Source organism: Panthera leo, chromosome B3 (genome assembly GCF_018350215.1).
Source record: "Panthera leo isolate Ple1 chromosome B3, P.leo_Ple1_pat1.1, whole genome shotgun sequence".
In the NCBI taxonomy this organism is placed as follows: Eukaryota; Metazoa; Chordata; class Mammalia; order Carnivora; family Felidae; genus Panthera; species Panthera leo.
Window position 1 is genome coordinate 115,855,974 of NC_056684.1, and position 23,942 is coordinate 115,879,915.

The 23,942-nt window shown below is 37.8% G+C and overlaps 1 protein-coding gene across 1 annotated transcript in view; it reads left to right on the top strand.

The window, feature by feature from the left end:
* PCNX1 (pecanex 1) overlaps positions 1–23,942 on the top strand; it is a 164,352-nt gene that overhangs the window by 48,503 nt on the left and 91,907 nt on the right. The window contains 4 exon segments of the mRNA XM_042943661.1: positions 1,371–1,476; positions 6,919–6,964; positions 8,012–8,101; positions 15,788–17,497. Of these exon segments, the coding sequence (XP_042799595.1) occupies positions 1,371–1,476; positions 6,919–6,964; positions 8,012–8,101; positions 15,788–17,497 (1,952 nt within the window).

A 23,942-nucleotide genomic window follows, 5' to 3' on the forward strand; every position in this document is an offset into this window, starting at 1 on the left:
AACTAAGTTCTGTGAGCAAAAGAACGGAACGTGCTGATCGACTTTGGCCAGTGGTGCTCCCCCCCCTAAACCTGAGAGTACGTGGTTAACATTACCCAAAACCATATGAGAGTTTGGGATGAGGTGGCTCACCAGAAGAATTTTGGGTTGTTTTTTGGTGTTATTGTTAACCAGATGATTGAACTAGATGGTGGATGGCAGGATGGTTTATATCTACTATAAAATACTAGAACTTTCATCCCTGATAATAATAACTTCAAAGTTTATCGAGTGTTTCCTCTGTATGTACCAAGTAGAATGAGTAAAAAACTTTGGGCAAAAAATAGGATTATGGTAACTTAGGGGCCTGAGTTGTTCTAAAAGTTATGTTCCTAAGGAACCTTATTATAAAACTTTCTAAGCTTTTTGAAATTTGGTGTGATGTTTTTTCCTAATTTGGGGATCCTCTTGTCTTTAAGTACTGTATGTAGACTTCTTCAGTTCTTTGAACTTAGTGCTTTTCTCTCTTGTCTAATACCTGTTTTACCACATCACATCATTTTATTTTCATTTATTTACTTATTAGAAAAATTTTTTTAATGTTTATTTATTTTTGAGAGACTCAGTGACAGAGTGAGAGTAGGGGAGGGACAGAGAGAGAGGGAGACACAGAATTTGAAGCAAGCTCCAGGCTCTGGGCTGATAGCCACGGGGCTTGACCCCACAAACTGTGAGATCATGACTTGAGCCGAAGTCAGATGCTTAACCGACTGAGCCACCCAGGTGCCCCATCGTTTTACTTCTTAAACTTAAGCCTTCTAACTCTATACAAAACTTAAAATCTTAGCTTTCTACTTCTGTAAAATAAGTTAGTATTGCAGTTAAATGCTGTTAACTTAAAAACTACAGATAGAGGTAGTTTGACAAGGCTGACTGTTCTTTTGCGTGTTGATCAGTATCTTGCAGCTCAGTGAGACTGTGCTCTTAGAGATTGGTAGTCTAAGATGTGATTACTTTCTGGGTTTGCCATGGCCGGTTTCTCCTTGCTCTTGGGGAGCAAAAGGCAAATCGTGTCTTTGCTAGAGTGGTTTTATGGCACAAGTCATAAAATACGTGCTATATTTAGTGTCTATAATTGTCATTAAGGCTGCTTTCTAATATTGGATTGGGTGAGAGTTTTAAAGATTTTCAAGTAGTGATGTGGTTATAAAATAGTTCAGACTATAAGATTTAGGAATGAAGAATGATCTTTTTTTAAATTGCTATGTTCTCTGTTAGAAATTAGTATAGTTTAGTTTTATAGAAAAAGGTATAATAACTTAAAAATAATAAAAAAACCGTTGGTGGCAGAATAATGACAGTTACTCTCTTTTTCTCAATGTTCCCCACAGCGATCCTGGTGGAGGGATTGAAATGTCTGAGTTCATTCGAGAGGCCACACCCCCAGTTGGTTGCAGTTCAAGAAATTCTTATGCTGGCCTAGATCCAAGTAACCAGGTGGGAACCTGCTGTTTTGTCTTTTTCCCTCCTCCTGAGGGTGGTCTCAAGCAATTCTGTCTGTAATAGTCCATTGGTGTTGGGGTTTATCTTGCTGATTAATACATTTTTGATTGTTTATTAATATCTTTTGTTAGTATTCTTATTTTTAACTGAATTTTCACATTAATCAAGTCCATTTTTGCTGAGCATGCAGCATGCTCAGCAAAACTACTCAGCAACTACCATTGCCTGCAGTAGTTTTGATCACAACAGTTGTGCTGAGTGCCCTTAGGAAAATCAGGTCCTGGCTTTCACAGTCTCATTTACCTTCGCTTTTTTTTTTTTTTTTTTGTATCGGAAGGGTATAGATGTCTGGGGTTATTCCTAGCTTAAACATGGCAAAAAAAAAAAAAAAAAAAAAATTAAATTTTTAAAAATCTACACTTACCGTGGTGAGCACTGAGTAACGTGTAGAATTGTTGAATCAGTGTGTCATACACCTGAAAGAGATAGAATGTATGTTGATTATACTTAATAAAAAAACTTTCTCAAAATCTTGCTGTTCAAGGTGTTAGTGGTAGAGTGAGATGTAGAATACAGATCTGCTTTTGCCAGTTTTAATGTCTTTCCATTCTGTAACTTTTAACTTAAAATAGTAACTCTGAAAGTATGCTCTCAAAGGGTGACTGATGCCTGCTGTACTGTCATTGTGTGTAACCCCGGCCGGGCCTTTGCTGCTGCGTTTCTCTCTTTCATCCTAAACGTCACCCACACTAATCCAAGTCCTACTTATTCCCGCCTGCCCTCTCAGCAGACGAGCCTGCTAGCTAGAGTAACACTGCATAAGCATAAGAGGGGAAACTTAGTCAGAAGCTTCGAAGTCTTGTCGTAGTAGAACTTTAGATAACTATGGGTTTTAGTAGGTTATTATTTTATGTCAGCCTTTTCATTATGGAGAAGAAGAGACCGCGGATTTGTATTAGGGTCTAGATCTCACTTCTTGATTTTCACTTCAGTCTTTGTGCTGTTCTACTACTCTACTTGTGGGTTGAAATCACTCTTCCTCCTTTCTGCTCCACAGACTTAGGTTTTTGTTTTGTTTGTTTTAACTTCCCGGACTAACTCTAACTTTTGTTAGAGCCATCCCCTGTTTCTCAAGATTTTCAGAGACCTTGTGGTATTGCCTCTGTCTCTTGCATGTGGAGCACTTACTGATGTGTTTATTTAGCACTTGGGATTTGGTATGTGATCATATGTGGCAGTCTGTAAGCCTCTACAGAGCAGACTGTCTTCTTTCCTCCCCTGGCTAATAGACCGCCTTGTGCAGAGTTGACTTTCAGTGAATAGGTGCTAATTATCTTTATCTACATAGATAGTAGAACCTTAGAGGTAGAATCAGACCTGGCTGTTCATTTAAGAAAGGAACAAGTAGCAGACCTAATTATCCTGACTGCCCCACAGTATTCTGCTGTTCCACATTGTTTAACCCTACATTATCTCAGAACAGTATTAGGAAAAACACCATATTCTGTGAATCAAAAAAACCTTGAATAGGGTCTTGTGTAGAAGATTTGCCTCTATTTGAATTGTATTTCACCATTTAAACTTCCAAGTGGGTGAATTTTTGGTTGCAGTTTTAGTTGTGATTGAATGTAGTGTAGTATTGAATTCTTTCCGTAACAAGCAGATGGGAAATGTCAGAGTTAAACACACACACAGAACATTATGGAAAAGGACTGTGACATTTTAATTAGGTTCATACCTTTCAAGTTTCGGTTTTTACAATACCAGTTTTAAAGAAAAATGTTGCTATCCTTAACCCTCTCTTGGTTAGCCTGGCTTTCTGTGTCTCTTTCCGAAATGAAATGACTTAGCCCTTAAATATGGCTGCATGTTTTCTGTGCTTAACTAAGTCTGGCCTTTGTTCATACTAACACGTGTTGGCAATGTAAGATTACTAGGGAGCGAGCCTGTGTTTTCCCCACAATCTTTTGGAGAGCCAAACTTTTTATCATTTCTTTCAGCAGGACAGTTGAAAGGGTACGGCCGTCTTCAGTAACTCTACCATGGTTTATGCAGGGACTCCCATCCTGAGTGTTATTAAAGCTTGTCTGCAGACAAATGCATGGCTTGCCTGATTTGGTTTTCCTTAAAGCATTAACTCTTGAATAAAAATTGGCAAATATTGGAACTTATTGTGCTACATGGATTTTGGTGTTCTAGTATTATCCTAACAAAAGGAATGGTTGGCATAATTATTGTTACCGCCTTTTTGTATACTGGTAGCCATATTACCAGAAGACATACTATATTTCTTGTACGTATTTTATTATGTAGCATTTATTACACCTGATCTTAGTTATTTGTGTGAATGTCCTCAGTACTAGGTAGTGAACTGGAGCGTAGTGGCTCTATCTCAGTTGTTATTATCATTGTTTCCTTCTTGCCACTTCTACCTTTGTCTCCCTTCCATCATCTACCCTCTGTTTCCCTTCCCTTTCTTTTTTCTTGTTTTTTTTTTACTGCTCCCTACCTCCCTCTCCCTCTCTTTCCTTTTGTCACTGGTCTTCCTTCATATATTTTAGTGCCAGATACCTTTCAAGTCAGTTTACTTGAATGGAGTGGGGAGGGGGTCTTACCCTCAGACTTGACAGTTTCGTAGTAGATTTGCCATAAATAACCAAAGTCAGAAACATGACATATGTTACCAAGGAAATATAAATATAAGATACAAAGTAATAATTGTCATAGGAATGGTACAGAAAAGGGGATAATGATTTTAGGGGAGAAAATAATTTGTTTCCAGCTGGAAGAAGGGGCAAAGTCTGCACGGAGGAGGTGGCCTTGCCTGATTGTTCTTTAATTGGAAGAAATTTTTTTCTCAGACACCCATAATCCTTCCTGACCTTTCCTATGGCATTTATAAAAGAGAAGAAACAACCGGACCCTTTTGGTTTGTGCAGACTACTTTTTTTCCCTTCAATTTTTCATTTTCTAAATGTGTTCATTTTTACAAAAATAGCTAGTGAGGGAAAGCAAACAGAAGAAAATAAAAATCATCCATAATGTCATAATCAAAAACCATTTTTAAAAAAGGTGGGATTATAGTATGCATGCTGTTTGGAACTTGATTTTCTTTATTGACTATATCATGAATATTAATGTCATTAAGTGTTTTTCTACAGTGACATTTTGGGGAATGCATTCTCCTATTTGGATGTACTCCTATTTGGATGTTCATTTTCTCAATCCCCTGTTTCATATGTAAATAGTCCCAATTCTTATATTTTGGGGGGATAAATTTAAATAATGCAGGAAAACAAGAAGAATAAAATATAATCATCCATTCTGTCCATTAAGCCAGCAAGTAATAGAACTCACCTAGTTAAGTGACTTAAATAAGAGTTTATGTTTGTCATCCAGGTATGGAGGGGGCTGTGTGGCATTTGTTCAGCTCAGTAATGTTAGGACTTGGGCTGACTTTTCCCTCAGGGTTGCAGAATGAGCACAGCAGCTTTAGTTATGACCCTGCTGGAAAGTAAGAATCAGGGGGCACTGTGCGCAGAGTTGTCCTCGATTGTCTCCTCAGACATGCAGAGATCTTTCCCTGAAGCCCTCCCGCAGACTCTTGCTTGTGTTCATTGACCAGGAACCAAGGCGTACCCCTAGACTGGAGACTGGGCCCCCTTCTCAGAGATCAAAAGATGGATACTTGGCATCTGAGCAAAGTGGGAATCTTGTTAAGAAAACAAAAGGGAACACTTCTGTGGTTGTGACCAAATGACTACCATAATCATATTCAAGTTTTGTTTTTTTTAATAGAAAGAGGTGATGTGAACCTTGACTTGGCTTTTTTTTTTTTTTTTTTTTGAGAGAGAGAGAGAGAGAGCGTATGCGTGAGTGGGAGAGAGGGACAGGGGGAAGAGAGAATCCTAAGCAGCCTCCTGACATGGGGCTGGGATCATGATCTGAGCCAAAATCAAGAGTTGGATGCTCAAGGTGACTGAACCACCAGGTGCCCCCAAAAGTTTTTTTTTTAAGTTTAAATTTGTAGAAGGGTGTGCATAAAGTGGGGTTTTTGTTTATTACTTGTTTTTCTATCTAGGGAATAATGTGTTTATTACTCTAGTTGAAAATAACATATGAATTCTATAACTTATCTAGCGGGTGTGGTAAGAATGAAACTTTGTTTTTCACATCTTTTTCTAACTGCAGAGCTTTTTATGGCTAATTGAAAACAAAGATAAGGAAAAATCAGGAGACTCAAGCTTAATAAATTGTTTAAAAATGTTGCAAAACTTATTTTTTTTTTATTGGCCACATCAAGAATTAGTAGTTCTAACCTGTTTGTATTTGCTTTTTTTTTTTACTTACTTTTTCACTGACATATAACTATTATGCAGCATAGTATACACTTCTTAAGTGTACAGGACAGTGGGTTTTTACATACATATACACCATTTAATTGCCATTCTCATGCCCTTTCAAACTCAATATTGACTTACATTTTGAGCAAATTTCTTATTTTACACGCCTAGTCAGTTGATTCATTGAAAGGAAAGATTTGGTAAAATGCAAAGTATTAAATGAATATTCTTAATTTTATTCTAAAATATTAAATTTGCTTGACTATGTTCTTTTAATATCTCTTAAAAACAGGTTATAGAAAGTTGCTAGGACTTGCGGATTTAGTAACTGTCATGTTGTTATGTTTGGTTTCCCTAATGTGTTTATGGAATTTTTGGTATTTGTTTATATGATTTTTATGGTAGTGTAATGAATGATGACTGAGATTTTAGAGGAGTGTTCTATCATCTGGAATATAAGCATTAAAAACTCAATAGATTTTAGTTTTCTGTTTATGACTAGTGCTAAAAAGTCATTTTTCATGGATTCCTTAGTTTTTTTTCTTTTTAAAGATGTTAGTAGCAGTCTACAAAGAAGTACTACTTACTTTTTGTCTAGCACTCAGGAAAGTTCATATTGATACACTAACAAGTTGACAAGATTTATGCTGCTCTTTGTAGCATATGTGAATGCTTTGTCCAGAACCTTCCTTTTATATACCCTGATAAGGGCATTTGTTTCAGGTAGACTCAACACCCAGTTTTGCTTTTGTTTATAATATGAACATGTCATGATGCAATATAAAAAATGGTGGTAATTGTATGACATAGATTGCTTGATGTTGGAGGCATCCTGGTCTGTGGGCCCATCAATTCTAAGCATGCAGAGGGATTCAATCAGTGCCCTGGCACATCTGTAATATATATATGCAGAATGTGCTACAACAAATAGGTTATGTGGCTCTGATAGAACATGCCCAACGGGGATCTTTTAATATTGATAAAAGTAACTGATAGCATGTTTTAATAATATGAAAGTTTTGCTTGATAATTTGCTAGTCTATATTGATAATGATATATAGCATTTTAATTAGTTTTAATATCATATTTTCAGATTGGATCTGGTTCCTCTCGTCTTGGAACAGCAGCAACTATTAAAGGTAGACATTATCTAAGTTGAAAGTTGCCTGTGACTTTCCATTTCATTTTTGGATGTAATAAAGATAACAGTACTGTGTATTCACATGTAATGAAAAATTCTTGAAATTATTTTGTAGATACAGTTATGTATCTTGTATTAAAGGTTACTTGATTTAAATTTGGTTCTCCTTTCATCATCCAAATCTCACAAACATATTTGAACATTTGCATTACATTGCATGAATTGTAAGTTTTGCTTTATAAGAAACTTCCTTGCCTTGAAGGACAATACTTTCATGGGTTTTGGTGAGGTGTGGAAAACTAAGTAATTTTATGTGAAACCTTTAAATTGGGCACAAATGAGACAGTAAAAAAGAGGGAGAGTCTTTTATATATACCTATTACATACATCTATTTCAGGTAAATTCATATTTTTTCCCTATACTTTTTTAGGGGACTTTTTATAATTATCTCTGGGGAGGAAATTTACATTGTTTCAAGTTGTTATTACAAACTTTACATTTCTTTTAGAAAATTGCTTCTTTTTATTTAAAAAATTTTTTTTTTTTTTTTTTTTTACGTTTATTTATTTTTGAGACAGAGAGAGACAGAGCATGAACGGGGGAGGGTCAGAGAGAGAGGGAGACACAGAATCTGAAACAGGCTCCAGGCTCTGAGCAGTCAGCACAGAGCCCGACGCGGGGCTCGAACCCACAGACCGCGAGATCGTGACCTGAGCCGAAGTCGGACGCCCAACCAACTGAGCCACCCAGGCGCCCCGAAAATTGCTTCTTTTTAAAGGAAGTTTTATTAGCAGTGTGAAGATTTCCTTATTACTTACCTTATAGTGCTGTGAGAATAAAGATGTGGTTTGATAGTCTGTGATGCTTCCTGCTCAGTGATCTTCCATTATTGTAACCCATACAAACAAAAACTGCTCTAGTAGCTATCGTGTACCAGTACAGTACATAGGAAATTAGTGTAGTTGACATCCTTTCTGGTTATGCCACACCGTACAGCCTTTGCTTTTAATATAATGTGCTTACACGTTTCTCTTAATTTTGTAGGAGACACAGACACCGCTAAGACTTCTGATGATATTAGTTTAAGTCTGGGCCAGAGCTCTAGTCTTTGTAAGGAAGGAAGTGAAGAACAAGGTAAGAACATTATACTTGACACTGATACCATATATTATGGGGTCCAGGATGACTTTGTAGAATATGTTTGATTGATACTAGTATGATTCCATACTAACAGTATGGAAGCCACATAAGGGTAGAATTTTTTGTCTGTTCACTGATTTATTTACGGTACTTAGAATGGTACTCAGAACATGTAATAAGTTTATAACAAATTAATATGATATTTTGAAGAAGAATTAAAATAAAATTCTTAACTTGAATAATAGTAAAACAGTGTTGTAAGTACTTTTATTTTTTTAATTTTTGTAAAGGTTTTTTAAAAAAATCATTTATTTTTTGAGAGAACAAGTGCGCATGCATGCACTGGGGACAGGCAGAGAGAGAGAGAGAGAGAGAGAGAGAGAGAGATAGAGAGAGATAGAATCCTAAGCAGGTTCTACGCAGCGCAGAGCTCGATGAGGGCTCAAACTCACGAACTGTGAGATCATGACCTGGATGCATAATAGACCGAGATCAAGAGTTGGACGCATAACCGACTGAGCCACCCAGGCGCCCCTATAAGTACTTTTTGCTTTCTGGAATTCACTGACCTGTGTTCTGCCAAGTAGACATGGAGGGAAAAATTTTCTGAGCATGTGCCCTGGAGTGAGTATGAGATGGGAGATAATCTGCTAGTCTAGTGGGTCAGAGCTTCTTGCCTGGTTTAGTAACCTACTTGTGAAACTGTTGTTTTCCATCTAGTGTGACCCCTAATTGTCAATTGCTTCAGGTCTTGCCTAACAGTATGTTTTGGTAGAGAAATAATTTGCTGTTGGACTTACAGAGAAACTATGTCTGCCTCCAACATGGTGCCTCCTGTAGCAGATTTTTAATAGAAATTTGGGGTTTAAGTGATTTCTCCCTGCCTTTGTTCAATTTCATTATAAATGAGTATTTTGGATTTAATGGAGTTTTGTTTTTTTTTTTTTTTTAAGAACTGCCACATTTTTATGTTTCATTACTAATTTTCAAACATGAAAGGATGGATATGTTATCCTGTTTTCAAATGGAGATTATCCCAAGTTACATAATCAGACACAAACCTGTTTTCCTATTTCCAGCCTTTTGTTTTTATTAGCCTATGAGTGATTTTCAGAAGGCAGGCAAGCTGATAAATTTCCTGTTCTTAATTATGATGGGGCACCTGGGTGGTCAGTTGGTTAAGAGTCTGGCTTTAGCTCAGGTCATGATCTTGCAGGTCGCGAGTCTGAGCCCCGTGTTGGGCTCTGTGCTGACAGCCCAGAGCCTGGAGCCTGCTTCGGATTCTGTGTCTCCCTCTCTCTCTCTGCCCTCCCCTGCTCCTGCTCTGTCTCTCTCTCTCTCTCAAAAATAAATAAACATTAGAAAATATATTTTAAATTATGAAATTTATGTAGCTACAAATTGATCACCAAATTATGACATTTTCCTCTTAATTTAGTGTTTTACCCAGGTCTAGTTCTTACAAGTGTGTTTTGTTCCTGTACTTGGAACGTAAGTTTATCATGCTGTCACTCTGCTTTTTGGAATTGCAGTACCCCATCATTTATTTGCTTTTGTGGACTATCCCTCCCAACATACCCCTCCCCTCTAAACTTTCTAAACATACTGTATAATAAAGAAACTATCTTCTTATAAAAGGTGAAGGCGAATTCATCAGTTTGAGAATTACAGTATCCCTTTCTGTGATATGTAATCAGAACGTCTCAAAAATTAGGTAATGATCTTAGAGGGGCTAGTGCTGCTGCATTTATGGGTCATATTTCTTTGTTTTGTATCTGGGAAGTACCATGCATGAGCAAGAATTTTGTAATCTGTTGGGTTGGCAATTACATGCACACAAACCTACTCTGCAGATAACATACTGACATAGATAGTGATGTCTAACGTTCACTGAGCGCACACTATTAATATACACTAGGAGTCAGCAGACTTCCCGTAAATGGTCAGATAGCTTCATAGGCCATATGGTCTCTCTTGCAACTACTCAACTGCCATTGTAGAGCTCAAGGAGCCATAAACAGCACATAAATGAGTGAGCATGGCTGTATTACACTAAAACCTTGTTCAAAGTAGGCAGAAGGCCAAATTGGCTCCATGGGTCTTAGTTTGTCAACTTCTGGTTTAGGTCTTCTTTTAAGCATTTCATACGCATTCACACAGTTAATCTTCACTGTAAGCGTTCGATGTTAATGTGATTCTCACATTACAGATGGACATATCATGGCGAAAAGAGAAGTTATAAAAAACCTGACTAAAGTCACACAGCTACAAAGTGGCAGTCCTAGAATTGAAATCTAGTTTTGAATCATGCTTTTAATTGTTGTTACACCACTTGTATATAGTTTTGTAACATCTATCGTGTAACATTTTAATATGACAACATTGAAAATTTGACAGATAGATAACACACATAGATAACATTTAACAGATACTGTTCAGTGCTTATTACACGCTCTGAGCACCATTCTAAGTACCGTACATAAATCAGTGAACAGACAAAAAATTCTACTCTTATGTGGCTTCCATACTTATTAGTATGGAATCATACTACTATCAATCAAATATATATGGAGTGGTGGGGGTTGGGAGGATTTAAGTGTAAATGGAGTGGTCAAAGAAAAGCCTCGCTGAGAGCAAAGACCTGAAGGAGGTGAAGGAGTGAGCTATCAGGATATTCGGGGGGAAATGAGCTGTCTCTATGCAAGAGTAACAGCACAGGCAAAAGTCCTAAAGTAACAACATGCCTGTCAGGTTTGAGAAATAGTGGGGCTGGTGTGAAGTAAGTGAGGCTACAAACTGTATAGTCTTGTAAGATATTTTAAAGATTGTGTTTTAGGAGCACCTGGGTGGCTCAGTTGGTTGAACGTCCTACTTCGGCTCAGGTCATGATCTCACAGCTCCTGAGTTCGAGCCCCGTGTCGGGCTCTGTGCTGACAGCTCGGGGCCTGCTTCAGATTCTGTGTCTCCCTCTCTCTCTGCCCCTCCCCCACTTGCATTCTGTCTCTGTCTCTGTCTCAAAAATAAACATTAAAAAAAAATTGTGGTTTTAATTCCCAGTGAGATTAGGAACTGCTAAAGGGTATTGAGCAGAGGGAGTGTCATGATCTGAATTACATTTTAACAGAATCACTGTGGCTATGATTAAAAGGGGCAGAGGCTGGAGCAGAAGCTCAGCTACCAGATGATTGCAGTAATCCAAGGCACGGAGCAGGACAGTGAGAAGTAGTCTGATTGGGTGTGTAGAAGATATTAGGGACAGGATATGTTGATGTTGATGGATTAGGATATATCCTGTAAGAGAAATAGTACTCATGGATGACTGTAAGGTTTTTGGGTTAAGTGACAGGGAGGATGGAAAGGGAGAAGGCTGAGAAGGAACAGATTTAGGAGTAGGGAGAGCAGGAGGAGGGTAAGATGGGGAGTTCAGTTTTGGGCATATCAGGTATGAGATGCTGTTAGACCTCTAAGTGGCAACAATTAGTAGTTAATTAGGGTAGGTCTGGATTTCAGGTATGAAGTCCGGGTTGAGGTTTTAAATTCATGAGTTTTCAGTGTATAAATTCAAAAAAAAAAAAAAAAAAAGCGGGGGGCGGGGGTGTCATGTTAACTGTGGGTTGGGTTATCATGAAGTTCATAAAGTAACTGGCAAGCCTGCATGGAGTTCAGGCTCCCTGATCCAAATTTGTTGGTCATGGCTACGATTTGGCACCACCTAGTGGCAGTTGCTTACTCTGGCTTAATTATCACTTGGGGCTCTTCCAGCTCTCTGGCTGATTTGGGTTTACAGGGCAGCAGCATTTAGTTGGTTAGCAGTTATTGATTAGTTGGCACTCATTTTATGGACGTGACTGAGAGTGAACTAGGATAAGGGGACGTGTGCTCTCATTTTTTGCTTTTAAGAAGGGCTTATCTCCAATTTCCCTCTCCGGCCGCTCCCATTTTTTCCCTACCCAAGATCAGTACTTTACCCTATTCCCATCTGAATGTGGGCGCTGGGTAAAAGATGGAGGAAGCTAATTACAAGTACTTCTGAATTTTAGTTATCGTGGGACCAGAACACTGGATGAGATGTAGAAAAGAGGGAGTGTATATGGAAAACCGAAAAGTTCCAGGGATTGAGCTTTGAGCCAGTCCGGTGTAATAGGTGCAGGAGACCCTGTAGGAACAGCGGGTGAGGTGCAAGGAAGGCCTAGAGTGCTGTATCCCGGATTTTCAAGGAGACTGGAGTGCTCAGCTTTGTCCAACAGTGCCCATGGGTCAGGTGATACGAGGCTGAGACTTGGCCATTGGATTGTTGGTGACCTTGATAAGCACATTCATGGAGGGGGGTCAGAGTACATGTAGGAGAGAATTAGAGGAGGAGAACTGAAAAGAGTGAATACAGACTACTCTTGGTGAATTTGTGTAAAGGGGATCAGTGACTCAGGGTGAAAGCCAGCAGGGGAAGGTGAGGATAAAGGAGAGATTTGGATTTTCTAAGGACATGTAAGAGAAATAACAGCTTGTTTCTTATAACTGATGGAGATGATCCAGAAGAAAGGAGGAAAATGTGGTTTTTGTTTATAAAAGTGACATATGTTAATTTTAGAAAAGACAGTTAATATGAAGAAAATAATTCACATTTTTGGCACTGACATAACTTTATTTTTTGGTGTATCACTTTTTAAAATTATTTTTGTATTGTAATATAATTCATGTACTTTAAAATTCACTCTTCTAAAGTGTACAATTCAGTGAGTTTTAGTATTTAGTAGTTAGTGTGCACTTATCACCACTGTCCAATTCTAGAACATTCTTGTCACCCCACAAAAAAAAACAAAAACCCATACCCACGATACTCCCATTTCCTCCTTCAACCAGCCCCTGGCAACCACTGGTCTATTTTCTGTCTCTATTGCCTCTTCTGGACATTCATATAAATGGAATTATATAATAGGTGGCTTTTTGTGTCTGGCTTCCTTGACTTAGCATGTTGTAGCATATAACAGGACTTTATTCCTTTTTATGGCTAAATATGGTATATTACTTTTAATATTCCTACACATATATGCAAATATACTCTTAATATTCTTTTTAACTCTTACAGATTGGAACCATACTTTTTATATAGTGCCATCATTTTCACTCAAGTATTTTCTCACTTCATTATGTCATCTTTGAAAACATTTTTAGTGCCTGTGTGATGTTTTAATAGACAATCCAATTTATTTGACCTTTTTTTATTGGACATTTTCATACTTTTTATGTTTTAAGAAGTTTTGTAACAACCTGAGATGAACAATTTTTTGCCAGAACCTTATATACATAGGTGATTTTATCCTTTGGCAGCAATTTCTAGAAATAGATTTCTAGAAATAGATTACTGATCATGGGTGGGTATGTACACACTTGTGAGGCTTTTGGCCACATTGCTAGATTGTTTTATAGAAGATTACGCCAGTGCATCCCCATGAGCAGTATGTGGGTGTGCCTTTCTTATCCTAAATGCCACTGGTAGCAATTATTGGTAAAAAGGTTGATTAGATGAAAAATAGTACCTCTTTGTGTTGATTTGAGCCTGTCTTAGACCATATTGCTACCAGTGAGAAAAATATCTAAGAAAGCTTATTTACTTGAAAGTCTCCTAAAACCACGTAAGATTTCCTGACAAGATTTGATTTTTTTATGGTATATTTAGCAACATTGGAAAAAGTACACGTAAAGTACTTTTAAAGTAAGTTTGCGTGTGTCTTTTTAAATGAAAAATATGTTTCTCGTTTGTTAATGTCTTGGAATTGGTTTTGATAGCATTTTTTAAGTCTTTTCTCATATTGTAGAGTTAGTGATTTTCAGTTACTTGTTAAGTTTTCGTTCTATAAAATTCATAACTTTGAAATGCGAATATCCTATTTCATAATCGCTTATTATAGAGTTTTTAGAAATAACTTTACAATTTAATACTACAAAAAAGTAAATACAATGCTAACTTTTATTTTGATATTTAGAGATATCAGAACCCCAAATACAGTGACAGCTGTTTTGGACAAATGATAAAGAACATGAATTTTATACTTATGTTGAAGAGTTTAAAACATAAGATAAAGCCTAATAGGTCATTTATAAATCAATTTATATGGTAGATTCTAGAGGCTGTTTCTAAGTTTTTAATTTAAATCTAGTCTAGATTTAGATTTCTAAAAAAAAATTTTTTTTAATGTTTATTTTTGAGAGCGCGAGCATGAGCGGGGGAGGGGCAAAGAGAGAGGAAGACACAGAGTCCAAAGCAGGCTCCAGGCTCTGAGCTGTAAGCACAGAGCCCGACATGGGGCTGGAACCCATGAGCTGTGAGATCATGACCCAAAGTTGGATGCTTAACCGAATGAGCCACCGAGGCACCCCTACCTTTAGATTTTTTAAAAGTACATACACATTTCTAGTAATTCATTTTTATTTTATATTAATCTTAGGGGGGAAGGTATGCTTTTATTATTGAGATTGCCTGGGAAGAGTGTGAGTCAACTATAGAATCTACTAATTGTATTTTTTCTATGCGGTTATAACAAATAAGATAGTTTTTCTTTTTATTGAGCCAATAGCAGATTCAGTCATCCTTGTCTGTCAAAAGGTATATAAAAAGTCAGCTATTGTACTGTTCAATTGCCAAACTGTATTTCAAGATAAATTGCAGTGTAGGTGGGTAGGTGGATTTATTTATATCTGTATACATAGTACATATGGTAATTCCAGTCATTATTCCATAGTACTTAGGTAATTCCCTAAGTGGAGTGTTAAAGGAATGGTCTTACAGATATATAGGGATATGTAGTTTTTCATGAGGCATTTTGTAATTGTTGCATGAATGATGAAAGAGAAAATGCAGTATTTTGTTCTACAACTGTTGTTTTAATTTTTTTGGTCATTGTGAACAGCAAGACATCTTACATCATTATATTTTGCATCTTCTTTATGGATTGGTCAGCCTTTTGATTTTTTTGTTTCAAAATACTCTAGGTTTTTTTTGATTTGTAAGATAATCACATTGGTTTTTCAAAAGTTTTGTATTGTGTTAGAGAGGTAAAATAATGATAGCTGCAGTTCATTGTGCGAGGCATTATGCTAAGAAATGCTTGTGCTAAGCACATTAACTCCATTATTTCATGGTACTACTTAGTGAGATCTCATTTTAGAGATGAGGAAACCAGGGCCCTGGAAACCAGAGCTATCCAGTTAGTAAGCTAGAGACCAACTTCACATAAAAGTCCAGGGCCGTTTTATGGGGTGTCTGGCTGGTTCAGTCAGTACAGTATGTGACTCTTGATCTTGGGGTGGTAAGTTCAAGCCCCATGTTGGGTGTAGAGATTACTTCAAATAAAATCTTAAAAAAAAAAAAAAAAAATCCAGGGCTGTTTTAAATATAATCCTATGTTGCCCCTTATTGTTGATAGTGTATGGAACCTTTTCTCAGGCCATTCGAGGATTTGGAAGTTCAGTTCATTCTGTAAATAGAATGCTTTCTTTGTCCAGCTGTGAAATAAAAAACCAACTCTTTGGAATGACTTGCCAACTTGTTGTATTCAGTGAACTACTTGGGAAATTGTTTTTCCTCAAGTTACTGTATGCTGTGAGTTCTTTCCATTGTTAAACAGTATATAAGCAGATCATAGATTCGTGTTAACATTTCCAAATATGTGTTTGAAACAGATTTGGCAACTGATCGGAAGCTCTTCCGTCTGGTCTCCAATGATTCCTTCATCTCCATTCAGCCTTCCTTATCCTCCTGTGGACAGGACTTACCAAGGGACTTTAGTGACAAAGTGAGCTTGCCGAGTCATGGCCACCACCACCACATCGATCAGTCTCTGTCCAACACCTGTGACACAGAAGTGGCTTCTCTCGTCCCTTTACATTCACACTCTTATAGGAAAGATCACCGGCCACGAGGGGTACCACGGACTTCTAGCTCTGCTGTGGCTTTTCCAGACACTTCACTGAACGACTTCCCTCTCTATCAGCAAAGACGGGGGTTAGATCCGGTTAGCGAGTTAGAATCTTCCAAGCCTCATTCTGGATCCAAAGAATCCTTGGTGGAAAATTCTTGTCTATCTGGGGAATTTCAGCTCGTTGGTGAGCTGAAAAACAGTAATTCTCAGCCACCTACAAAAAGTGGGAGGAGCAAACCTTTGAAAGCAGACAAAAGCGTGGACAGCCTGAGGAGCCTGAGCACGCGGAGCAGTGGGTCGACAGAGAGCTACTGCAGTGGAACGGACCGTGACACCAACAGTACCGTCAGCAGCTACAAAAGTGAGCAGACCAGCTCGACTCACATAGAGAGCATCTTGTCGGAGCATGAGGAGTCCCCTCAAGTAGGAAAGAAAAGCGGTAGGAAGAAAGAGGAGTGCTGTGCTGACCCAGAGGACCAGAGTAGCTGTACCAGCGACAAAAGGACTAACAGTGAGAAGACTGCCTTGGAAGTGAGTACAAACAGTGGGGTTCAAGAGGCCAAGGATCCCAGTACCTCTGATGATATGCACAATCAGAAAGGTCTCAGCACCTCTGCATCTGAAGAAGCCAACAAGAATCCCCACGCAAACGAATTTACTTCGCAGGGGGACAGACCGCTTGGGAAAACCGCTGACCCCAAAGACGAGCAGAGTGAAAAGTCAGCTGTCTCAGTGGACTCGAAAGTTGGTAAAGACGGTGGTGGAAAGCAAAAGGAAGGGGATGTACGACCTAAATCCTCTAGCTTGATCCACCGGACAGCCTCTGCCCATAAGTCAGGCCGGAGACGGACAGGAAAAAAACGGGCCAGCAGTTTTGATTCAAGTCGGCATAGGGACTATGTGTCCTTCCGAGGTGTTGCTGGCACAAAGCCACATAGTGCTATATTCTGTCATGACGAGGACTCTAGCGACCAAAGTGACTTGAGCAGAGCATCAAGTGTGCAGTCTGCTCACCAGGTCAGCAGCGATAGCTCTTCCAGCACCACTTCTCATTCATGTCAGTCTCCGGAGGGCAGATGCAGTGCTCTAAAGACCAAACACGTCCCGAAAGAAAGGGGCACTGACTCCGAGCACACACACAAAGCCCATCCGGGTCCCGAAGGAACTTGCAAAAAGCGGACGACACGTCGGACTTCCAGCACAAATAGTGCCAAGACTCGGGCCCGAGTGTTGAGCCTGGACAGTGGCACAGTAGCGTGTTTGAATGACTCCAATAGGCTGATGGCACCCGAAAGTGTAAAACCCTTAACCACTTCAAAATCTGATCTCGAGGCCAAAGAGGGAGAGGTGCTAGATGAGCTATCTTTATTGGGCCGGGCTTCCCAGTTAGAGACGGTCACTCGGTCTAGGAATAGCTTGCCAAGCCAGGTTGCGTTTCCTGAAGGCGAAGAGCAAGATGCGGGCAGTGGAGGTAAGTAAATGACTGGAGGAGTCAGGAGTTCCCTGAGAGTCACTGTGGTCGTGGGTACTATCGATTAGAGTGGTATTTACTAAAATATATAAAATAGGCTTTGTGTTACTGTCCCTCCTTCCGCTGTGTTGGTAAACTTTCTTCTGTGTAGGAGATGCTTATGTCAGAAAAGGTTTCAATTTTTTCTTGGCCTTGGGTTTTTCAAAGTCAGTTGCCACCTCTTAATGTTTTACCAGGACTGACCAAAATTGGTTGTCTTTTTTCATTGTACAATAGTAGCAACAACAAAATGTAGAAATGTATTAGATCACAAACCATTTTTAATCATCTCCTATACAGTGTGTGCCACTGAGCTTTCAGAATTAGATACCTCAACCAGTAAGATTTTGCCAAATATTACTTTATCTCTGACTATGTACTGTGAAAACTTGTGCCTCGTTTGTCTCTTTGGTTTTACTTCTCCCTTACTCAAGTTTCAGGCATTAATTATTTTTTTTCCGTTAGCTTCACACTTCAAGTTTATTAAATCAATGTAGTTTATATTGGCATTTAGTATCCATTAGTGGATACGTGATGCTCCCTATGATAACACTGATGGTCTTTGATTAAAGTGATAGCTTATTTACTTTAGACTTATGGTATATTGTGCAGAATTCAGTGGGTGATTTTATATTGCCAGTGTGTTTTGGACGTTTTATTTCTTTCGGAGGTGTTTCTTCCTGTTTCCTCCTACCCAGAATAGTCAGTTCATTCTGTTGCGGATTTTATGGAATCTGGTTCTTGAGCAGGATCAGAAGAATCCTGACGTCTTCTGTTGCTGGAACCATAGCTTTTTCATCCTCCACTCCCATCCCCTGTATTCAGGCTGGTATCTTGTAAAACATTCTCTTATTTCCTTTGATACCATTTCTGATAAAGACTAATTTCTAATGAGAATCCAAAAAAATGATCTTTAGTACCTAAAGAAGAAAACAGTCTATCAAACTTAAGTATTGAGAACTAATTATATCTGAAGTGATTATAACCATTTGGTGACAGCATAGTAATTAAATTCCCTTAAGCCTTTGGTGTGGATATCATTCTGTTTTTTATAAAAAGTCTTTTGAAATGCTTTTAGTGATTTCTCACACAAAGCATGTCAGATATGTTCATGACCTACAAGAAACCATTGGGTTTAAAAATAGAGCTTAATTTTTCAAGGTGTCATTAAATAAATTTTAAGAGTGAGCATGCTATGATAGAAAAATACTGCTGTTCTAAATACTGTTCAAATGTAAATACTAAAAAATATGTACAAGAGCTATAGTAAGTCTCTATGTCTTTGAACTTAAAATGCCATTTCTTTTTCACAGGGAATATGAGGTGTTCCAATTTTTAGGAAAAGTTACCTGAAAGGTTTTATTTGCTTTTCGGTGCAGATCTTTGACTGCTATGAGCTCATGCTTTTCCAGATTCCAGGTTTTGTCTTCTTTTGTTTGTGTTCTTATTTTTAAAAAACAAGTCATTGAATGTTAATAAGAAGCAGGTAATGAACTAAAAATTTCCATGTACTTTGACGTGACGGGCTGTTAAAAAACATTTTTTTGCCAAAGGAAGAACATTGTAGGGGCTGTTTTTATTTGAGTTTCATTTATGTTTAGAATAAAATAAGAGTAAAACTAAACAGCTTAAATGTGTGAAGGGTTTGTGTTTCATTGGTTTGATCACATTTCATTAGGGTTTTGTTTGGGCTTTTTGGAAGATTGGAGGTAGTGAGAGAGGGGATATGTTTTGGTTCTCATTTAAAAATTGTATAAAATCTCAAATAATTGTTAAAGATTTATTTATATCGACATTAATTGTTACAGTCCTTTTTAGCAGTTTAGAAGACAGTTTTCTGGGCTATCTCTTCCTACATACTACACTCCTGAAACATGTCAACAAAACAGGACACTGCTTGACCGTTCATGTGGCTGTACGTAAGCCACAAATAGATTTTATTCTAATGAACTTGGAGGTGTTGATGAGTTCTCCAATGATTTTGTTTTCTTTTTAAGCGTAGTTAGTGGAGTTGGCAGTGTGGAAGGACGAGATCTAGAAAATGTACTCTAAAGTACTAAAGTGAAATACTGTTAACATAGGAGGTGACTTAACATAATGACATGATGTTGGACACCCGTGCTGGCACACGGGCTCCGCTGTGGGAAAGCTGTCTATCTTCTTGTAGCCTCAGCCTCCTCATCTCACAGGGTTGCTGTGAGGATGGAAGGAATTCATAGATGTCAGATGCTTAGAACACTGCCTGGCCCACACGAAATGCTTGATAGTGCTACTGTTTCGATTATACAGACCGCTGTTCTGCTACTCAAATGTGTCCTTTCCTTAAAGTGGAAGAAAATGATGAAATATAGAAATATATTAGAGATTTCTAATCGTGCCATTGTGAGACTCAGCAATAGTAAAAGTAAGAATTTTTACACATAATATCTGATTTCTTACATAATACCAGCAGAAAAACATGAACATGTAATCTAGTAATATGGATTTTATCTTATTTTGGCCATAATATATCCTATAACTTCTCTCTTGGTATTCGGTTGCATAGCAAATGATTGTTTTCATAGGACTTGTCACCATTAATCAAGTACTTTGGTTAAAATTGGATTTCATCAGTTTTTCTGCTTAGGTGGGAGAAGAGTTTTAGATGCAAGCTAAGGCCTTTTGTGTTGATCTCTTTTGCATTTAATTCTTCTTTTATAATGATAAAGCATGTCTTTAATAACTGATGGTGAATATTTAAAGGAAAAAGTACAATTAAGTTCTATATGATAGAAGTGTCGTTTGGTACCTGCATTACTTTTAAAAACCATTTTCTTTTGCGTCCCTTAATTTACTGCATGATTCAACAGATTGTAAAGAACAACCAGAATGGAAAGGTTTATATTTGCTCTATTATACTTCGTAATATTTTTCTGAATTTCTTAACCTCTGTTTTTCTGTTCGAGAAAATTATTTCAAATGTCATGTTTGAGCCCCTACTCTATAAGCATGAAATAGGATCCTATTATATTTCTTTTGGGAACCAAAGGTAATCTTTTGTTAAGGAAATATCACTTTACTCAAAGAAAAACCAAATCTCCGTAAATAATTTATGAGAGTTTGTGCCATCTGTGTAAATTGGAGGTCAGTTATTTTGAATCCAAATATCATTGAATCTTAGAAAGACCCCTGAATAGACAAGAACATGAGAATTAAAGCTTTTGTACCTTACTAAACAGAGGGACTCTGAATTCCAATACATTAAATTTCTCATCTGTCATTCCATGTGGCAAGTGAGAAGAAGCAAAGTAGTAGAAGGGAATTGGTGCTTGGAGAAGCTAAAGTAATGACAACCACAGAAATGCGCCACCAGCACGAAAGGAGAAGCTGGAATGACCACACAAACCCAAGCAGAACACAGCGGGTGGGTCATTAAATGCAGGGGTAAACTGTCTTTGGAATTTGATAGTGTTGAAGAGCATTGTGGGATCCTAACTTAACACTGTGTTGTAGTAGGCGCAGTGATAAGTGTTCATGTGACTGGCCCCGCTTAAGGGAAAGGCTCTATCAGTCTATGCGGAGAAGAAAGCTTAGACATCAAACCACAGAGAAAGATGCTCATTCAGTGTAGTGAACCGATTTGGATACTTCATGTGCTTGGAAAAGTTGTCTTCTCTTAAAGCAGTATGAAGAAGAGGTATTTTATTGATGAGGCAAGTAAGGGTTAGTGTATAGAATTCCCTGAACCAGCCCATGCCTTATTTTGTGTGGTAGGGGCAGACATTACACTATATATATGTATTTTTTCTGATAGCAGTGAAGTTCTGGGTGAGGAATCAAACAGTTACATTTTAATACCACCTCTAATTATTAACTGGATACTCTTGGCACGTCATTAAATCTGTGCCTCCGTTTTCTCAGGTGTAAAACAGGAATAACTGTTTAGGTCTGTCTCAGCATTAACTATCAGATTCTAGTGAGCTTAGATTTGTAAAAGTGCTCTGTAAATTACAGGTTTAGTGTGAGAACTAAGACACTGATGCCTTTTAGTCATTTGTAAGGAAGTTTCCCTTTTCAAATCTATGTCACTTCAAATAGATATTCTTCACTAATGACCCCTTCTTAGGTGAATCTCAGAAAACATATGCAAGATAGTTTGAGTGCAGTTTTCTGGAAGAGAGTCTATATGTCTCATCCCACTTGCAAAGGATTAAAAAAAACATTTGGAGCCACCTCTGAGATAAGGAATCCTGAAACTCTTTTAGGAACTGTTGTGTGTGAATCATGACTCCAGTGTATCATCTAATTTCTTGAAAGCATTTTGTCTGCCCATCTGTATTTGTTTGGCTGTCTGGGATTGTGGAAAATACCAGTAGGACATGGAGATTTTCTCTCACTCAAGACACAGCTAATCCTTTGTCGTTGCTTGCTGTTGTGTGCTGGTTTACTTATCAAAAAGTAGATTAGTCCTTTGAAATATGTTCACAGCTTGAAATTGTTTAATGTGGAATGAATGCTTTGAGGTTGTGCCATACATTCTCGGTGTGCTTTGGCCTCCCAGAAGATAACACTGATGAGTATTCGTTTTATTTTAGAACAAAACCTTGGCATGCCGGTGTTGGCATCATCCTTGGCTGACATGGGAAGTAAGAGGGGGAGAGACGTTTAGATCAAATGGCAGTGTATTTCAGGATGTCTGCTTATATCTTTTATTTTTCTGAGATGTACATATACTTGTGTGTATTTTCGCCTTTCTTTCATGTCTCATTTCCTACTAGCATTTGCTGCTTTTCTGTTTGAGGTACCAAAACACAACTTTTTATTTGCAGTCTTCTCATATTTACTTTTTCCTCTAATAAACACTCCCCACTGAAAATAACACCTTTCTTGAGCAGTTTTTTTTCTGTCTAAATTTTTATTTATTTAATAGCAATCGAGCCATCACAAGAGGCCAGCCACAACTGTGCATAGGGACTAGAAAGTCACTTCTCACCTATGAATCCTCTCACTAAGCAGTCAGCGGCATGACTGACATGTTTTTGTGGCGTCTTTTTCTGTACATACTGATGCTTACAACTTTCCAATATTTGAGATAGAATATGGATAACCTTCACCTCCTACCTTGCCATGTGTTGCTCTTTTATACCTCCCTGCCATTGTTGTTTTTTTAAATATGAAATTCATTGTCAAATTGGTTTCCATACAACACCCAGTGCTCATCCCAACAGGTGCCCTCCTCAATGCCCATCACCTACTTTCCCCTCTCCCCCACCCCCCATCAACCCTCAGTTTATTTTCAGTTTTTAAAAGTCTCTTATGGTTTGGCTCCCTTCCTCTCTAACTTTTTTTTTTCCTTCCCCTCCCTCATGGTCTTCTGTTAAGTTTCTCAGGATCCACATAAGAGTGAAAACATATGGGATCTGGTCTTTCTCTGTATGATTTATTTCACTTAGCATAACACTCTCCAGTTCCATCCACGTTGCTACAAAAGGCCATATTTCATTCTTTCTCATTGCCAAGTAGTATTCCATTGTGTATATAAACCATAATTTCTTTATCCATTCATCCATTGATGGACATTTAGGCTCTTTCCATAGTTTGGCTATTGTTGAAAATGTTGCTATAAACATTGGGGTACAAGTACCCCTATGCATCAGCACTCCTGTATCCCTTGGGTAAATTCCTAGCAGTGCTATTGCTGGGCCATAGAGTGGATCTTTTTTTTTTTTTTGGGTAGATCTATTTTTAATTTTTTGAGGAACTTCCACACTGTTTTCCAGAGCGGCTGCAATATACCTCCCTGCCATTGTGAAACTACTCATTGCCTTTAATGCTTTTCCTCTTTTCATTCACAGAGTAAAACAAACTGATAGTCTATTTCAGTATCCTCACTATAAAAATAAATAATCGTACTAAAACAATTCAATATAGGATTTAGAGAATTTTCCTTAACTCATTTAGGTAACTGAGAAGTAACTCCTGAGGTGGGAGGTATATGTATTGTGGATTTTGTTTTTTATTTGATCTTTAAGAATAGATCATACCACAGCTGTCTAAAATGTCTTAGGCTATCTGTGCCTTGTACAGGAATTGCCCTTAGGTACCCTGTAAATGTTTAAACTTACTTGAGTGATTGTATTACTACCTCAAAAGTAAAGAGCTACATGATCCAAGGTTCTTAAACTTGCTGGGCTTGTAATTCAGTCTTTTGAAGTTTGCTAACACAAAGAAATGATTAAAAAGTCAAGACTTGGTAATTTTAAAAATATACATTAAAAAATTCACAATTGTCTATGTCCTTGAAAGTATTTTTAAATCTTTCTTGTTATTCATGGTTTTTGAGTCCATTGAATGTTTTTCCCCCTCCTATACCTATACATGCTTTAAATTTGGTTGTACCTAGTGTGTTAAATTTTTCTTACTTGTG